General features: G+C 50.4%; 1 protein-coding gene and 1 pseudogene across 2 annotated transcripts; both read left to right on the forward strand.

Annotated features, from left to right (window-relative positions):
• The first annotated feature begins 522 nt into the window (after positions 1–522).
• On the forward strand, positions 523–14,526 carry ADCK2 (aarF domain containing kinase 2). 2 transcript variants are annotated; one of them, XM_069462720.1, is made up of 9 exons: positions 523–1,853; positions 2,220–2,366; positions 6,100–6,228; positions 7,302–7,397; positions 8,380–8,631; positions 8,935–9,054; positions 9,613–9,741; positions 10,477–10,530; positions 14,040–14,526. In XM_069462720.1, the coding sequence occupies exons 1-9, from the start codon at positions 948–950 to the stop codon at positions 14,175–14,177; spliced, it is 1,971 nt and encodes a 656-aa protein (XP_069318821.1). In that variant the 5' UTR covers positions 523–947; the 3' UTR covers positions 14,178–14,526. The 2 variants fall into 2 exon arrangements, with proteins under 2 accessions (XP_069318821.1, XP_069318822.1); XM_069462721.1 differs by lacking the exon at positions 8,935–9,054 and having other exon boundaries at positions 14,040–14,524.
• Positions 14,527–15,984: 1,458 nt separating this feature from the next.
• On the forward strand, positions 15,985–16,802 carry LOC138377319 (large ribosomal subunit protein eL13 pseudogene; annotated as a pseudogene).
• Positions 16,803–18,915: the final 2,113 nt, after the last annotated feature.

Here is an 18,915-nt window from a genome sequence, read left to right on the forward strand (position 1 = left end):
CATGACTTCGCGCCACACTTTGAAATTGTACATTTATGTGTTCCCGTTAGGTCCCCTCGTGGCGTGAGTAGCCTGTAAGGCAGTATGTGTGTATCCACGTCCCTGGGGCCAGCACGATCCCTAGTTCAATATTTGTTACTGAGGCTCAACAGAGAGATTTGCCAGCACCACCCCACCCCGCCTTCAAAGCGGACCTGTGTTCAGGACTCATCGCTTCCAAGCTCTTTGTAATAATGAAAGCCACGAAGAAATCAGTGGAGAAATGGACGCGGGGGACGGTGGAGTGTGGGGACGACACGGAGGGAGCTCTTGGGTGTTGTGTTAAATCTACTTCTCGGACCCGGGACCCACGCGCAGGGAGTCTGGGCGGACGTTGGGGCCGCGTCCCCTTTAAGGGGCGGGTCCGGAACGAGCAAGCGGGCGGGCGCTCCCGGAAGACGCGGCCGCGCTGGCCCAGCGCCTCGACCCCGGCTCGCGCCCCGGCTCGGCCCGCACCTGTCCCTCCCCCGGTCCGCCCGGCGCCCGGCGCCCCAGCCCAGGCCTGCGCTTCGGCCCTCGGCGCGCGCCCGGCCACCCTCGCAGTTTCGCGCCGGCGGCGGGGCGCGCGGTTATCTGCGGCCGCCGGCCCTGCTTCCGTTCGCGCGCCGCCTCGCTCGGGGCGTCCGCCCTGGCCGCGCCCGCTCCGCAGTGGGTTCGGCTCTGAGCTCCCCCTCCGGCGCAGCGGGGTCGGGCGAGGAGCCGGGAGGGGGCGGGCGTGGAGACCGACAACATGGCAGCGCCCCGCGGCCCCGGGGTGGCCTCGGCGGCGCTGCAGGGTCGGGGCTAGGCCTAGGCTGCGCGCGGAGGTCTAGTCTCAGGGTGCGGCTCAGCGTTGCCCAAAGCGTCTGCCCGGATGGGTGCCCCTTGAGCCGAGGGCAGGCAGCCTGGGCCGTGGGGCTCTGGGGAGGATGGTGACGCCCTGGCGCTTGTCTGTCAGGCTCTGCTTGTCGCACCTAAGGGGTTTTGAACTCAGAAAGGAACTCGGCCTTCTAAGACCCTTGGGGTGCTCTCGAAATGCCAGACTCTGTTGGCTTCTGCTGGGTACTTTACCCAAACTCATCTCAGCCTATGGGGACATTGACGAGGGGGCCCCTGACAGCTTGTGTCGGCACAGGGTCCGCTGGAGTGACCCTGCTGAAAGCAGGCCAGTGGAGAGGTTCTCCCAAGCAGGGCCGCTAGGCTGCGTCTTCCTGCATCTCCGCATCTGGCTCCGGGCCGGTGTCCTCTTGTTGAAATTCTTCCCCCTTCTCCTACTCTACCCCCTGACCTACCTGGCTCCCAGCGTCTCCACCCTCTGGCTCCGCCTGCTTCTGAAAGCCACTGAGACCTCAGGTCCGACGTACATCAAACTGGGCCAATGGGCCAGCACCCGGCGAGATCTCTTTTCGGAGGCTTTCTGTGCCCAGTTCTCCAAGCTGCATGTCCGAGTGACCCCCCACCCTTGGACTCACACTGAGCACTTCCTGCAGCAGGCATTTGGGGAGGACTGGGGGAGCGTTCTCACCTTTGAGAACCAGGAACCTGTGGGTTCAGGCTGCGTGGCCCAAGTGTACAAAGCATATGCCAGCACTACCTTCCTGGAGAAGGACAGCATCCAGAGGCTTGGCGGGGCCTCCTGGCTGCAGCCTTCCTCGGAAGCTGCGGCAGTCAGAGGGCTAAGAGAGCTCTTTGGACTCCCCGGAAATCTTGCTGACCAGTTATTTCTAGAAAGGCTGCTCCTCCCTAAAGCTGACTTGGTTGGATCAAATGCTGGGGTGTCTCAGGTCCCTGGCCACTGCCCTAAGCCAGATCACCTCATCCCTGTGGCAGTGAAAGTAAGTGTATCTCTAACAGATAGCTCGCACCTCACCTCCCCACTGGGCTTTCCCAGATCAGAAACCCGCATGCAAGTTACCCCCTCATTGCCTTCTATTTATTTCTGTTTGCTTGACTGATATCTGAGTGTCTGTTACATGCAAGCTGTTTTGTTTCTTGGCTTGAAGGAGTGGTGGTATGAATCGTCTGATAGAGGAAAAGGAGGAGGATTTGGAGTTTACTGCCCCTGGGGGTAGAGGAACGAGCATCCTCTTTCCTCTGATGAGAAGCCCCCTGGCTCCTCTGATGGTGGGACCCAGCCCTGGCTGTGTCAAATGTGTCCTGTCTGATTGCCCCTCCTGTCTCACTGTTGCTCTTTCTGGCAGGTGTTGCACCCTGGCCTGCTCTCTCAGGTGCATATGGACCTGCTGCTGATGAAGATTGGCAGCCGAGTCCTTGGACTTTTGCCAGGAATCAAGTGGCTTAGCTTGCCCGAGATTGTGAAGGAATTTGAGAAGCTCATGATCCAACAGGTAAATTCTCCTTCCCTCAGCTGTAAATAGCACCTAACATAGTTCTTGCCATTAACAGCTGGTTAATAAATGCTGAGTGAATGAGTGATTTCCCAGTGTGTCATGGCTAGCGTGATGTTTTAGTCAGGGTAGGTAACGCTCACTGATAAAACAACACCCAGATATCAGTGGCTTAATGTGGTGAGGTTATGTCTTGCTTATATCCAAGTTCCATGCAGGTGAACTGAGGGAGAGAGAGGGAGCTCTGCTCCATAGTTTCAGGGACCCAGTTTCCTCCCAGGTTTGGCACTGCCTTCTTCAACATGTGTCATCTGGGCTCAGTGTGGAATAGAGAGAAAGGATCACATAAGAGATTTTGCCGCCAGGCCTGGAAGGGGTGAACGTTACTTCTTCTCAATCGACTGATCGTTAGTCACATGGGCACAAAGTAACTGTGAGGGAGCTTAGGAAATGCAGTCTCCCTTTGTGCCTGGTAAGAAAAAAGACATGATTCTGGTGGAACATACAGCATTTTTTCTGCCACAGTCAATGACTGAACTCCAGGGTGAGGAGAATAATTAGCAAAGTCACACTCTGTTACTTTGTTTTGCTTTGTTTCCAGGGCTGAGTAGACAAGGACCTCCTCCCTGTTCACTTGGGACATTTGTATAAGTGGCCAGACATGGTAAACACAGTTGGGGTTGGTCGAGACTCTGAGTAGGCATTTGCACTGGCTCCCTGTTTGGATAGTGCAGGAATTGGCAGGTTTGCAGAAGCAACGTGCCAAGTCTTCATTTAGATCCTCTGATTTAAGGTTTTAAGTCCTAGGGATTCATTTTAATGTTCAGCAAGTCTCTTAGTCTGTTCTGGCTGTTCTGTTCTGGCTGCTATAATGAAATACCATAAACTGGGTAGTTTATAAACAACAGACATTTATTTCTCACAGTTCTGGAGGCTGAGAAGTCCAAGATCAAGGCATCAGAAGATTTGGTGTCTATAGTGAGGGCCTGCTCCTTGGTTCATAGACAGCTGTCTTTTCACTGTGTCCTCCCATGGTGGAAGAGGTGAGGATCTCTTAGGGTCTCTCTCTTTTTTGTGTGTGTGACAGTCTTGCTCTGTTGTCCTGGCTAGAGTGCAGTGGCATCATCATAGCTCACTGCAACCTCACACTATAGGGCTCAAGCGATCTTCCTGCCTCAGCCTCCCGAGTCATTGGGATTACTGGCACTCACCACCATGCCTACCTAATTTTCCTTTTTTTTTTTTTTTTTTAAGACAGAGTCTCACTCTGTTGCCCAGGCTAGAGTGCCGTCAGCCTAGCTCACAGCAACCTCATGGGGGTGCATGCCTGTAGTCCCAGCTACTTGGGAGGCTGAGGCAGTAGGATCGCTTGAGCCCAGGAGTTTGAGGTTGCTGTGAGCTAAGCTGACGCCACGGCACTCTAGCCTGGGCAACAGAGTGAGACTTTGTCTTAAAAAGAAAAAAAAGAAAATGCAGTTAGGGGCTGGGTGCAGTGGCTCATGCCTATAATCCTAGCACTCTGGGAGGCTGAGACAGGAGAATCACTTGAGGCCAGGAGTTCAAGACCAGCCTGATTAAGAACAAGACCCTATCTCTACAAAAAATAGAAGAAATTAGCTGGGCGTAGTAGCGAGTCCAGTAGTCCCAGCTACTCGGGAGGCTGAGGCAGGAAGATCACTTGAGCCCTGTAGTTTGAGGTTACAATGAGCTATGATGATGCCACTGCACTCTAGCCAGAGTGACAGAGTGAGACCCCATCTCAAAAAAAAAAAAAAAAAAAAAAAAAGAAAAGAAAATGCAGTTAGGCCTATGATGGTTGCATCTGTACTGAGCAGGTACAGACTTGTCATTCCCTAAACAATGCAGTATAACAACTATTTACATAGCACTTACCCTGTATTATTATAAGTAATCTACAGACAATTTAAGTATACTGGAGTATATGCGTAGGTGATATACAAATGCTACACCATTTTACATCAGGGTTTGGTATCCAAGGGAGGTCCTAGAACCAATCCCCTGGGGATAGCAAGGGAGGACTGTATAGAGTGGACAGAGGGGGCTAATATGTAAATACTTGCAAATAAGGTGTGATCAGGAGTCCCCACAGGTTCGGGTGGTTTCAGCTGGGGCTCAGAAGAGGACAGTGCACCCTTACCCTGAGGGCAAAGGTTCCCTAGGCTTGAGCTGAGTATTGAAAGGTGACTGGTGTTTGCAGTTGGACCAAACGGGGGAAGAACATTCCAGTCAGAGGGTGTACAGAAGGCAGAGGAGAGCAGGGGCATCAGACAGTCTGGGATATTGGGTGAGGCTGGAGTCATGGGTGGTGAGGAAGGGGAAGGTGCCACCTGAGACGGACCTGGAGAGAGAAGCAGGGGCCAAATCCTGACCCACCTGGATGCCATCCTAAAGGCTGCAGCCTTCCCTGTGTAGGCAGATGGATGGGAGAGAGGGAAGATGGGGACAGGGACCCACCTTAGGTACCTCTTTTGGGCTCAGGTGACTCAGGTGAGAGTATGTACCTTGGGAGCAGCAGGGGAGGGGCTGCCTCATGGAGGGGAAGCGAGAAGGTGTGATCTAGGGACTTGTGGTGACTGAGTACATGGGGTGGTGAAGGGAAAGTCCGTTCAGACATAGAGTTTAAGAGTGTCGGCCGGGCGCAGTGGCTCACGCCTGTAATCGTACCACTCTGGGAGGCTGAGGCGGGTGGATCATTTGAGCTCAGGAGTTCAAGACCAGCCTGAGCAAGAGCGAGACCCCGTCTCTACTAAAAAAATAGAAAGAAATTAGCTGGACAACTGAAATATATATATAAAAAAATTAGCTGGGCATGGTGGCACATGCCTGTAGTCCCAGCTACTCAGGAGGCTGAGGCAGGAGGATCGCTTGAGCGCAGGAGTTTGAGGTTGCTGTGAGCTAGGCTGATGCCATGGCACTCTAGCCCGGGCAACAGAGTGAGAGTCTGCCTCAAAAAAAAAAAAAAAAATAAGAGTGTCTAGGATCCCATGGGGTGACGTGCAGATGTGGAATATGTCAGTCTGGAGACTGGCCTTGAGGTCTGGCCTGGAGATCAGGGGGCGCGGTGGAGGTCAGGAGCGGGGAGGGCATCGGCCTCAGGGGGGCCAGGAGACCACTGCCACGGGCCAGTTAGAGAGGCATGGGGGCCTGGAGAGCCACGGCCAGCGTAAGAGAAGAGGGTTCAGGAAGAGCAGGGTCAGTGGTGGCGCCAGCCCCAGATGCCGGCATCAAAGAGGTAAATGGAGGGGAAAATGGGGCTGGGCCTTTGAGCTGGCGAGTGTAGTGGTGGCAGCGTGGGTGCTGGGGTATAGGAAGTGGCTATAGCAGGGTGACCCTAAGGAAGGAGAGTGCCAGAGGCTGGGTCGTGCCAGAGGCTGGGTCATGGAAGTCAAATCCCTGGGCGACAGGAAGGGGATTCATTGACTGGTGAGAAGTGGGTGGGTGGGCAGGGAAGGATGGCATAGAAGCAGCGTGGCCCCAACCCTGCCAGGGCACCTGCTGTCTGTAGCTTCAGGGAGTTCATGCGGAGATCCTGGGCTTTGGGGGCAGCGTTGAGCCACTGAATATCTTCTTCCAAGTTTCTTGGCGAGTTCTGTGGGGAAAATGGGTGGGAAAGGCAGGGTGAGTCTCCTGACTTGCTAGCTGCTTGGCCTGTCCAGTGTTGCTGTCCCTGTGCCCAGACTAACCCTCACCCTTTCTCTCCGTTTCTCTGTAGATCGATCTGCGTTATGAAGCTCGGAATCTAGAACACTTCCAGCGCAACTTCCAGAACGTGAAGGCTGTCAAATTCCCCACCCCTCTGCGTCCTTTTGTCACCAGGGATGTCTTGGTGGAAACATATGAAGTAAGCCTGGCGGCTTCCTTGACTGTGCCTTTGCTCACAGCCCACAGGAGGCTTAGTCTGGAGAGATTCCTGTCTGTAACGCTGTGGGGAGCTGGGACACAGTGGCAGGAGGGGAGGCAGTGCAGCAAGGTGGCTGAGAGCGCTAGACATGGCCTCAGACTTCCTAGATTTGGAAATCTGCTCTGCCGTCTTATTGGCAGGTGACCTAAGAGACAGAGGCAACGGTTCCTGCCTCATAGGATTGTCCCAGCAGTAAATGACACATTGAATGTGAGATGCGTTTGGCACAGAGTGTGCTCCACAGCATTTGTGGCGTTTGCTAAGCTGTGCCCTAGTCCAGCCTCCTCTTTAGAGATGGTGATATGAGATTCAGGGAAATGACATGAACCACCACTGTACCTAGCTGTGTGACGTTGAGCAAGTTAGTAAACTCTCCAGACCTTGGTTCTTTTATTTGTTAATTAGCGATACCAAGATATGTCTCCATGGGTTGCTTTGACAGTTAAACTAAGCCTGTGGTCCCCAACCCCTGGGCCAAGGATGAGTAGTGGCCCCCAGCCTGTCAGGAACCGGCCTTCATCATCTGTATATTTACAGCTGCTCCCTGTCACTCGCATCACCTCCTGAGCTCTGCCTCCCCCACCCCATGGAAACTGGTCCCTGGTCCAGAAAGGTTGGGGACTGCTGAACTAAGCCATATACAACCTTATTTGCATTCACTAGCTCCCCTTTCTTCTCTTCTTTCCTTTCCATTTTCCTGCTCAAGGCCACAGAGCTCATTCCCATCCCTGTTGGCTGGTTTCCGACCAGAAGCTAGCTCTGTCAGTCCAGAGTTGATGGGTTTCCTTTCTAATAAACCTCCGGGACTTCTTGTCCTTTGAGAACTGAAAGGAATTGTAAATACATTCAGATCAGCTTGTGGCTGACGGACTGATCAGGGGCTCTGAGAAGGGTGAAGGTCTGGGTTATTTCCCAGTCTGCAGGAAGGCAGCGCCATGTACCCCATGGGGTGAGGAGCCGGCAGCCAGCTGCTGGCCAGGGGAAAGCTGTCCTCTCTCTGGCCTTCCCTACAGGAGAGCGTGCCTGTGTCCAGTTACCAGCAGGCAGGGATTCCCATGGACTTGAAGAAGAAGATTGCACGGCTGGGGATCAACATGCTTCTGAAGATGGTGAGCTCAGTCGGGGGCAGGAGTGACACTCAGGCTGGCACTTGGCTGGGACCTGCTTGGGGTCTGGGCGGGAGGGCAAGCCTAGCAGCAAGCTGCCACAGGGAGAAAGTCTGCTCTAAAGAGCGCTGTGCCTGCAAAAGTGCTCCTACGTCCAGAGTGTCAGTTAAGCCAGTGGTCCCCAAACTTTTTGGCACCAGGGACCAGTTTCATGGAAGACAATTTTTCCACGAACTGGTGGGGGGGGAAAATGTGGGGTGGTGGAGCTCTGTGGCCCAATCCCTAACGGTCCATGGCCCAAGGGTTGGGGACCGCAGTGTTAAGCCCTTTCTTGGTGGCCGGTGCTATGGGAAGAGCAGTGAGCACGACCCACTGCTGCCCAGGCTACCTGTAGTTTAGACAAACAGCCAAGACGACATCATATGTTAAATGCTACTTTAGTCATTTGGTCAGCAAGTATTTACCGAGCACCTGCCACATGCCAGGCATTGACGCAAGTGCTGGGTTTGCAGTGGAGAGCAACGCTGACGAGAGCGCAGTGTTCGTGGAACTGCTGTTCAGTGGGAAAACAGGCAATCAGCAAATGGTGTGCAGGGGAAGTTCAGGTACCAAAGGCACGTTTAGGAGGGGCCTGTGCTAACCCAGGGCTTCATTCAGGAAGTGGCTCCCTCTCAGCTGGGACGTGAAGGAGGTGTAGGTGTCACCCTGAGAGGATAGGTGGCAGGGGGTTGTCCAGAGAGAATGACCAAGGCTGGGGATGAGTGAAAATAATTTTACTCTTGAAAACTTCAACTTACCATGTCCCTATACAAACTCTGAACTGATGACATCCAACAACAATGAGCTTTATACAATGTACACCTCTTTACTGTTATAATAGATCACTGGGAGCTTACTCTCACCCTGGCACTTTTTCTGCGGGTGGCCTGGTGGTGCTGGGGAAGTGAGGGTTGACCTGGTGGTGAGCAGTGGGATGTCTTTCCAGATATTTGTGGATAACTTTGTGCACGCTGACCTCCACCCCGGGAACATCCTGGTCCAGGGCGCCGACAGTCTCTCCTTGAGCCAGGAGGCGCGGCTGCAGCAGGTGGATGTCTGCGACACGCTGGCGGTGGCCATGGTGCCAGCCCTGCGGCCGCTGCGCCTGGTGCTGCTGGACGCCGGCATCGTGGCGGAGCTGCAGGCTGCTGACCTGAGGAATTTCCGCGCGGTTTTCTTGGCTGTGGTGATGGGGCAGGTCAGACCCACTGGGATCATGGCAGACGGGGGTGCATCTTTTACGCCCTGGGGAGCTGCCTTTGTCTAGATGTGGGCTCCTCAATCCGGCCATTCTGGCAAATACCCACCTTGGCCAAACTCCTGCTGGAAGTGAGAGGAGTGGGGACAGGAGAGGAAACGAAGCCACCCCATGGGATCTGCTGTGAGAAGGGGCTGGAGCCTGACTCAGGCCAGCACCGAGCAGCTCGTGGTTTGGGACCGGGGGGGAAGAGATGCCTCCTTTCCAAATGCTGCTGCGCATTGCTAGTTTCTCCTCCTCCAGCAAACGGGCACCGGGGACACTGACTTCCTGACTGGACAGTGGCTGCCCCAGTCTGCGCTGTTTGCTGCGAGATGCCAGGCTGGCGAGATGCAGCAGCCTGGAGAGCTGCTTCTCCAGGGGGCGAGGCACACTGGAGTCTCTGGGGTGGAGGATGTGAGCAGTTTTTCAAACCTCCCCCATGGTTCTGAGGGGCTCTGTGGTTGAGAATTATAATTTAGAGAAAAGGGATTCAGCAGAGCCTCTACTGAGTCAAGTTAAAGTGCAAAATCAAGGGTGACCATGGTGGGATCCTCTGGCCGGCTGGCTAAGAATTATCCAGCAGGAAAGACCCTGGGGAAAAGAGAGCTGGTGTAAAAAAAAAAAAAAGGGCAAAATTCAGGGGAGTCCCTGCTCCCAAGGCTTCTGAAGAGGCAAACCCAAGGCTGGAGCCTGAAGCTGGTTTGCAAGTGTGCCCTGGGCCAGGGTCAAACACCGAGGTGCACTATGGGAGCTGGAGGTGTTCCTCTGTACAGGTTTGCGGAAAGGAAAAAGGGCACAGCCCCAAGAGGAAGAGCCAAAAGCAGGATGGTGGAAAATTAGGGTGGAAGCTACTAAGATGTGGAAGAAGTCTGGGCAGAGCTTCCAGTTTTTTTATGCTCACTCGACTCCACCAAGTCACTTTTCCTTTGTTTCTTCCAGGGCCAAAGGGTGGCCGAGCTCATCTTGCATCATGCTCGGGCCAGCGAGTGCAGGGACGTGGAGGGGTTCAAAGCTGAGATGGCCACGCTGGTGACCCAGGCCAGGAAGAACACCATCACCCTGGAGAAGGTGGGTAGGTTGCTTGAGGGGCAGGGGTCCTGGAGTATGCACTGCCCTTGCCCTTGGACAGAGCAAATCCCAGGTCTAAGGGGGACTTCTCTAGGGGGAGAGGTCTCAAGGGGGTGTGAGTTTTAAGGCAGATAAAGAACACCCCACATCTTCCAGGTATGATGGGGCCCAGTGAAGTTCCTGGGTCTCAGGAGGGGCTCCTTGGCTAGGCTCTCCTGGGGTGGTTGCCATGGCAGTGACCTTTATCCAGGGTATCTGGTCTTCGGAGACGGCCAAGCATGGATGGAGGGAGGACTGTGGTCTCCGAGGATGTGCTCAATGCTCATGTCCCTCATTTAGACCTAACCCACATCTAAACGACTCTGTATTTTACACACACTTCTAAGAAACATGACTGTTTTCTCCCAAGTTCATGCCCACATCAGCAGGAGTGGGTCAGAACAAGGAGTGGCCACTGACACCCTGGCACTGCTGATCTAGTGTGTCCAGACGTGATTTTCAGTGGTTGCTGCAGGGATAGGGTAGACAGGCCTCCAAGGTGTCAGTGCCTGAGTCTCAAGGTGGGAGTTGGGCTTGAGTGGGAGTTGTCCTTTCCGGACTTTGTCAGATAGTCCCTTCCCGCCTGCTGGCATGTGTGCTTGTGTGTGCGGTGGGGGTGTTGGGAGCGTGTGCATGGTGGGAAAGAGGTGGTTCTGGGAGGCTCACGTCTGCACTGGGCTTCATGCTGTTTTCCAGCTTCATGTTTCCAGCCTCCTGTCCAGCGTGTTTAAGTTACTGATGACTCACAAGGTGAGGGGAGTCGGGGTGGGCTGGGGAAGGCGGGGTGGGCAGGGCGGGGCACAGGGTGGCGGGAGCTGCTTGTCTTCTCTACGTTTTGAAAGGGTTTTTAGTAAGGAGCCATCTGCATGAAGAATGCTGGTTTTGTTTCTCAACATGGGCCCAGCAGGGCCTTTCCTTCCTAACATGGTTAGTCTGTGTATCTCTCAAGTTTATGCAGTCTAAGTGCCTGTGATACTGTGATGGAGAAAAATGGATTTAAAAATATAAAAACAGTCTAACTCAGACATCACAAGCCTTTTCCCTTCTTGGTTCATGTCAGTGATGCTCGGTATTAATGTAAGTGATACTTTGCTCTTTGACCAGTGGGTCAAAGTCCAGAGGACAGGACGGGGCCTGCCCGGAAGAGGGAGGGAGGTGCCTCTTGTCCTGGTGCTTTCAGAGGCCCCAGCAGGGCTGTCCTGGCCCCTGCCTGGCTGTTCCAGTACGTTAGAGCACAGGATGCAGAGCAGGTGGATGAGGTCACATCAGTTCAGTCACTCTACTCCCTCCCCCGCAATGCTGACCTGCACAAGCCTCTCCAGGCCTCCAGGATTGCCACCAGGGCTGGATGTGTCCATGACAATAGTAATCACAGCAGTGTGCTGAGAGTTCCCTTTGTTTGCCCCAAGGTACCTAGATTAGGTATAGAACATTTATTAGTATCTGATTTAATCCCCCCAACATTCCCAGAGGCAGGCACCAATGCCCAGAGGCCAGGCGGCTTGCCTGTGGCCATGTGGCCTGGGGCAGGACGGGGACCAAGCACCACAGGCTCAGCCCACTCTGTCCTCCTGCCTCCAGCGCTGTCACTCTGCACATCTGTTCCTCACACTTAGTGTGGGACACAGTGGCTAAGAGGGCCTTGAAGGTTTGCTGCTGCTGCTGTTAGTCACAATTCGGAAGAGTAGTCAGAGGGCCTAGGGTAGCTATTGCATTCTGAGCGCTTCACTGGGTACTTAATATTTTAAAAATTTATAAATTTTTAATTGTGGTAAAAAACACATACTAAAATTTATTCCCCTAACCATCTCCAAGTGCAGAGCTCAACTGGTGTCCACCAAATTCACATTATTGCACAACAGATCTCTAGAACTTTCTCATGTTGTGAGACTAAAACTGTGTACCCATTGAAGAACAACTCCCCATTTCCCGTTCCACCCAGCTCCTGCTAAGCACCATTCTACTTTATGTTTCCATGATTTTGACTACTGGTCATGTAAGTGGAATCATACAGTATGTTGTCCTTTTCTGATTGGCTTATTTTACTCAACATAATGTCGTCAAGGTTCATCTGTGTTGTATCATGTGACAGGGTTTCCTTCTTTTTTTAAGACTGAAGGATGTTGCAGTGTGTGTATGTACCACGTTTTCTTCATTATTCTGTGGATGAACATTTGGGTTGCTGCTACCTCTTGGCTGTGGTGACTAATGCTGCAATGAACATGGGAGTACAAATGTCTCTTTAAGATCCTGCTTTCAGATTTTTGGATATATGTCCAGAAGTGAGATTGCTGGTATCTTTTTAGTTTTTGAGGCACTTCCGTACCGTTTTCCACAGCAGCCACACTGTGCACAAGGGGGCCAGTTTCTCCATATCCTCAGCAACGTCTGTCATTTTCTGTTTTTTTCCCCATTGTGGCCATCCTAATGGTGTGAGGTGATATCAATTGCAGTTTAGATTGCATTTCTCTACTTACTAGCGACGTTGAACATCTTTCCATATGCTTGCTTGCCAGTTGTATGTCTTCTTTGGAGAAATGTCTATTTGGGTGGCACTTAAATTTTTAATAAAGTATTTGACAATAACATAGAGGTAAAAGAATCTAATACACACTGGAGAACTCACCACCCAACTTAAGAATGAAAGCATTCCCAGCAGTTTGGGAGCCCTGGGTCCCCAACCTGACCAGAGCCTGGGGGCCAAGAACCCTCTGTCCACCTTCCTGTGTCCAGGCCAGAGCCCCACAAGCAGCTGGTGGGGACATACTGCTTTCTCCTGAGTTCAGCGATATCCACCAAATTCACATTATTGTGCAACAGATCTCTAGAACTTTCTCATCTTGCCCATCTGACCCCTAGACAACCTTCCAGGCCTTCACTGAGACAAATACTCTTCAATTTCTAACAGAGTATTTTCCCACGAGTCAACCTTTCATTTCCTGACTTTCTGTTCACTTGAAAAACAGATTCCTGATCTTCTAGGTTTAAATCTTGGCTTTATTCTTCCTCACCTAGTGGCCTTGAGTAAGTCATTTAACCTCCTTGAGCCATCGCTTCTTCCTCTATAGAATGGAGATAATGATAGTACTTTTGAAGATTGATTGAATAATCTGTATAAATTGTTATCACTATTAACCTGGCTCCAAAGGGGAAGCTGTGCCCTGTTTTGAGCAGCCAGTTGTGTGTAGTCTTTCAAAAAGGCTATTGTAGGCCGGGCGAGGTGGCTCACGCCTGTAATCCTAGCACTCTGGGAGGCCGAGGCGGGTGGATCGCTCAAGGTCAGGAGTTCGAGACCAGCCTGAGCAGGTGTGAGACCCTGTCTCTACTAAAAAATAGAAAGAAATTAGCTGGACAATTAAAAATATATAGAAAAAATTAGGGCCGGGCGCGGTGGCTCACGCCTGTAATCCTAGCACTCTGGGAGGCTGAGGCGGGTGGATCGCTCAAGGTCAGGAGTTCGAGACTAACCTGAGCAAGAGTGAGACCCTGTCTCTACTAAAAATAGAAAGAAATTATATGGACAACTAAAATATATATATACAAAAAATTAGCCGGGCATGGTGGTGCATGCCTGTAGTCCCAGCTACTCGGGAGGCTGAGGCAGGAGGATCTCTTGAGCCCAGGAGTTTGAGGTTGCTGTGAGCTAGGCTGACGCCACGGCACTCACTCTAGCCTGGGCAACAGAGTGAGACTCTGTCTCAAAAAAAAAAAAAAAAAAAAAAGAAAAAATTAGCCGGGCATGGTGGCGCATGCCTGTAGTCCCAGCTACTTGGGAGGCTGAGGCAGGAGGATCGCTTGAGCACAGGAGTTTGAGGTTGCTGTGAGCTAGGCTGATGCCATGGCACTCTAGCCCAGGCAACAGAGCGAGACTGTGTCTCAAAAAAAATAAAATAAATAAAATAAAATGGCTAGTGTAGATTTTGAAGAATGACCCTTATTTGGAGTTATAGCTTCTGTGATGTCTGTGAAAAAATATTTTTTTATTTTTAAGTCATTCATTCATATACACACAGACACAACCTAGACAAGTATATACTGTATCCCCAGATTTTTCCTGAATATTTCTAGTAGATGGGAGGTTAGGCGAGTAGGTGATGTTGGTGGGAAAATGATGGGGTAGAGGAAAGAACGTCAGGTAAATGGTAAAAATCCCATGGACAGGTCCAAGGGAGGCCGACAGTGGGCAGCAACACGATCATCCAGGTCACTTGTCTCTGTATCAGTTGATTTCAGGAAGAACCACTGTTTTTCTCTTTCAGGTAAAGCTTGAGAGCAACTTTGCCTCAATTGTTTTTGCCATCATGGTGTTGGAGGGGCTCGGCCGCTCTCTGGACCCCAAGCTGGACATCCTGGAGGCAGCAAAGCCCTTCCTTCTTAAAGGACCAGCATCCTCCTGACAGTGGCAGCGGGCTCAAGAGCTGACGGCCACTCCCAAGAGCCTCTCCTGTGGCAGCTGGAAATTTTAAAATTGGGACGTGTGGCGGGCACACCACTGCTGTCACTCTGATTTGGTTTCAGGGTCTGTTTAAAAGCTTTGGGTTGTTTGGTGAGTACAGGGAGGCAATGGTCCTTCCTATTTGGTTATGGAAGCTGGGCCAGGTGCCAGGGACACTCTATTTCAGGGAAAATGTTCTACAGAGGATGAATAAATTTAGTTATTTTGTTTTTCTCTCTTTTCTTCTTAACCCTCTAACCTCCTTGGTCAGGTAGGTCCTGCTGGCAGTTCTTAAGACTCTGATAGGTTAGAAAAAGCTGGCCGGGCGCGGTGGCTCACGCCTGTAATCCTAGCACTCTGGGAGGCCGAGGTGGGCGGATCGTTTGAGCTCAGGAGTTCGAGACCAGCCTGAGCAAGAGCGAGACCCCATCTCTACTAAAAATAGAAAGAAATTATATGGACAGCTAAAAATATATATAGAAAAAAATTAGCCGGGCATGGTGGCGCATGCCTGTAGTCCCAGCTACTCGGGAGGCTGAGACAGGAGGATTGCTTGAGCTCAGGAGTTTGAGGTTGCTGTGAGCTAGGCTGATGCCACGGCACTCACTCTAGCCTGGGCAACAGAGTGAGACTCTGTCTCAAAAAAAAAAATTAAAAAAATTAAAATTAGAAAAAGCTGTAAAAGCCTGTTGAGTTATGGCTGCCATTTTTTTAAAATTTTATACCCTTATTGGTAAAAAGTTGAAAGTACACAAATGCACAATTTATTTATAAATTTCATCTAGGTGCTACCATGACTAGCAAATCTCTCCCAGCACAATATATTAATACATGTAGAGGAGATTTCATTGTACTTCAAATTATCTTGTTAACAATTTTCAGTATTTTTTGTCAACCTCTTGCTAAAATTTATTTTGAGGTAAAACAAAACTGATCAAATGGTTGACGGACCCAGGACAGGAGCAGAACAGCTTGGCCACTTCCTCAACGTTTCCCTGGCTTGCACCTCAGTGCTCAGACTGTGGTTCTCTGCGGCAGTGTCTACCCCATCTGTTTTGCGAGGGTTAATTTGGGTTAATATCAACAGAGAGTTAACATAACCAGTGTGTCCTCTTTGCCAAGGGCTGCACCCAATGACACGCCCACAGTGAATGCCAGCTGTCCCGCCCTGCCGGGCCTACCCATAGACCGTCCTCTGAGAGCTGACCTGACATGTGGCCAGATGACCTGGACTCTGGGGGCCCCAGAATCAGCCTGTAGAGGGGATATCTGTAAAGCTCAATTTCTTTTTTTAGATAAAAATCACATCTTATCCCTGTAGCCTCATGGGTTATCTTGCTTGTCTTGGAGACCATTGCTCTAGACAGTGAATGGAAAGTCAGGATAAAGTTCCTCATTCCTGTCATTTAGGGAGCAAGAATGGTTTAGTGGGACAGAGATTCCTTTGGTACGGTTTTTTCCAGAGGGGTGGAGATGTTATTTTTTACTTCCCAAGTCTTGAAGGGGGCATTCTAGTCAGGCTGTGAGGGGATGGGGTGGCTCCGGATAGGTGGGAGGGGGCACACCAGCCAGACACACTTGGGCCAAGTGTACACTCACACCATAGGGGCAGGAGGGGCACAAACACAGAGCAGGGCCTCTCTGAGCCTTTCCTTAAAGCCCAGGGATTTAATCAAGCCTGTATTATCTATTGCTACATACAAACCACTTCAAAACTTAGTGGCTTAAAACAGTATTTATTGTCTCACAGTTTTTTGGGGTCAGAAATCTGGGTGTGGCCAAGCTGGGTCCTCTGGCTCAGGGTCTCTCCTGAGGCTGTGGGATCTCAAGGCTCCACTGGGGTGGGTCTCATGCCAAGCGAACCTGGGGGTTGTTGGACCAAAGGCCTCAGTTCTTCAGGAGCTGTTACAGCAGCAATAGAAAAGGAACACAGCCTTTCCACTTGGCTGTTCTCCTGCAGAGCAGGGCCGTGGGCAGCCGTGGCACCCAGCTGGAATGCCATGATCCTGAAGCCCCATTTCCACAAGGACTGGCAGCTGTGCGTGCCACCATGGTTCAACCAGCTGGCTTGGAAGACCCACAAGTGCAAGGTCTGGCAAGTAAAAGCATGCCACATCACCCCTTGTTCTGTATCCGCACCCATCCGGCCCATAGTAGGGTGCCCCATGATGAGTTAAGGGTGGCTGGCATCCTCAAGAAGGTGGCCAGGACCATTGGTATTTCTGTGGAGCCAAGAAGGCGGAACAAGTCCACCAAGTCCCTCCAGACCAATGTGCAGCAGCCGGAGGAGTACTACCTGCAAGCTCATTCCCTTCCCCAGGAAGCCCTTGGCCCACAAGAAGGGAGACAATTCTGCTGAAGAACTCAAACTGGCCACCCAGCTGACAGGACCAGTCACACCCATGTGGAATGTCTAGGAGAAGCCAGAGTCATTGCTGAGAAGGAGAAGAACTTCAAGGCATTCACATCATTGTGTGGCCTGCACCAATGCCCGGCTCTCTGGCATATGGGCAAGAAGACTCAAGGAGGCTGCAGAACAGAATGTAGAAAAGAAAAAATAAAGCCCTTTGGGGGACTTGTAATAAATCAGCAGGAAAAGAAATAAAGAAACAAACAAACAGAAGGAACACACGCTATATAGAAGAAAATGGCAGCAGATGAACTTCAATACATACAAGTGATTTGCTGCTTTAAAAAATAAGTATCTTAGAACACTTAATATACTTAAGTATCTTAAGAATGAAATTTGATTTATAAAGGCATCTTACTTGACGTCCTTGGGTATAAATGAATGAAGTGGCAGCTTGGCATTTCTCTTGAAGAGGATCGCAACTCAATCCCCTCTAACAGAGAAAGTCCAAGGTTCATTTCATTGTTGCTAAAACCACTGGAGAAACGAGTTCCTTTCTTCTTTCCAAGACTGAAAGGGAGAGGAAAAACAAGCAAGCCTTTCACAGTAGGGAATTAAAGCAACATGAGGTTTTGTGAACAATTTTTTCTCATCCTCTTTGTTTTCAACTTCCAGCTATGGAATAGCTTCTTGATTTTGGGTTAAATGTTGTACATTAGGTCACTTAAGAGTCTGTTCCCACAGTTCATTAAAATTTGGGAATTTGATTTGCATTTAGAAGCTGAGTGCGCAGTGCCAGGGCTTGGCATCCCTTCCCTCACCTTCTGGAATAAACATTCAGAGTGCTCATCTGATAACCAAAAAAGAGGGTCATCATGTAACGTGCAAAATGCAATAAGGGATATTTGCCCTTGGAGTTCTTAGAGCATATCTGGAAAACAAATATCCTTCATTATAACAGGCAAAATAGTTTATTGATTTGGACCATAAACTTTTTATAGTAAAAAACCAGGCTAAAGACCCACATATGGTGTATTTGGGTCAATACTGCTGTTAAGTACAGCAAGCATTAAAGTCAAAACAGATTTTTTTTTGGTAATTCAGTCAAAGATGAGGAGGGTGAATGAATTTGAGTTCACCTGAACCACTTTGCTACCAGGAAAGGAAGAGATAACAAAGGAATAAAAATCTCCTGAGTACATGCTGTGGGCCAGGTAGTATCTTAAATGACTCACATTCAGATGAGGAGCATTGGCTTCAGATAGGTAAACTGACTTGTCTGAATTCATAGAGCTTGTAATCGACACAGCTGAGGTTTGAACTCCAGATCGTCAGACTCCCAAGTTCTAATGATCCTTTTTATTTAAGCCGTGCTTTTCCTGTGGCCCTGGAATCATGGCCTTGCTCTTTGCTAGAAGCAAGGCAGCTGTGTAGTGTCAGCCATCTCTCCAGGAAGGGTAGAAAGCTCCTGTCCTTCCAGTTCATGGACTTTGTATCTTAGTGGTTTGTAGATGTCACTAGAAAGGGTAATTGGTGAACGGTAGCCAAGGGAAAGCCACCTATTGCATATCAACTGGAAAGTCAGCTTTCATCCAGAAAATAGTGGATGCTCTCCTCTAGTTTTTACACCACTTAGAAGTTATGAGGGCATGGGGCAGCTCAGCAACCATAAGCTAGATGTGGACTTTACTCTCAGGAGAGAGGTTTCCTGTTACAGACAAAAGGTATCCCGTATCTTGGCACAGAAGGAAGGGTATCAGTCATATTCAATGCACTCAAATCCCTAAATTCAGGTCTATATTTCATAAGTATCCTGTTTTTAATACTGTGACTCCATGAAGTCTGCAGTGTAACAACATCAAACTTAGCAAGTAGATCCATTTCAAAATGAAATCTCCAAGGTGAGGATGGCAGGCTAAGTTTATAATTTAATCAAACCCAGAGGTTCTGATAAAAACTATAACGCTAAGAATTTGGGGGCGGGAAGAGTCCAGAGAGACTTGGAGTCCATCCAAAATTGAAGGTTATATTAAGAGACAAAAGCCAAGCATCTAGGGCTGGCTAAGGATCAAGGCATTAGAAACATTCTTGATGCAGATTCCCCGGCCCTACCCGACTTAGCATAGGGCGCTGGGCTCCTCAGGTGATTCTGATAGCACCAGTTCATCTACTGGTATCTGGGAACCAGTGGCTGCTGGTTAGTAACGAAGTTCCAATTTGCAGAATAACAAAACAATGAAGACTTTAAGATACCGTTGTGAGCCTCTTGGAGAAGAGGAGAGTACATGGGACTACTTTGGGAAGGACCGCTGGTTCAGCTAGACAATACAGGAGCAGCAGACAGAGTGGC

Source organism: Eulemur rufifrons, chromosome 29 (genome assembly GCF_041146395.1).
Source record: "Eulemur rufifrons isolate Redbay chromosome 29, OSU_ERuf_1, whole genome shotgun sequence".
NCBI classification, from domain to species: domain Eukaryota; kingdom Metazoa; phylum Chordata; class Mammalia; order Primates; family Lemuridae; genus Eulemur; species Eulemur rufifrons.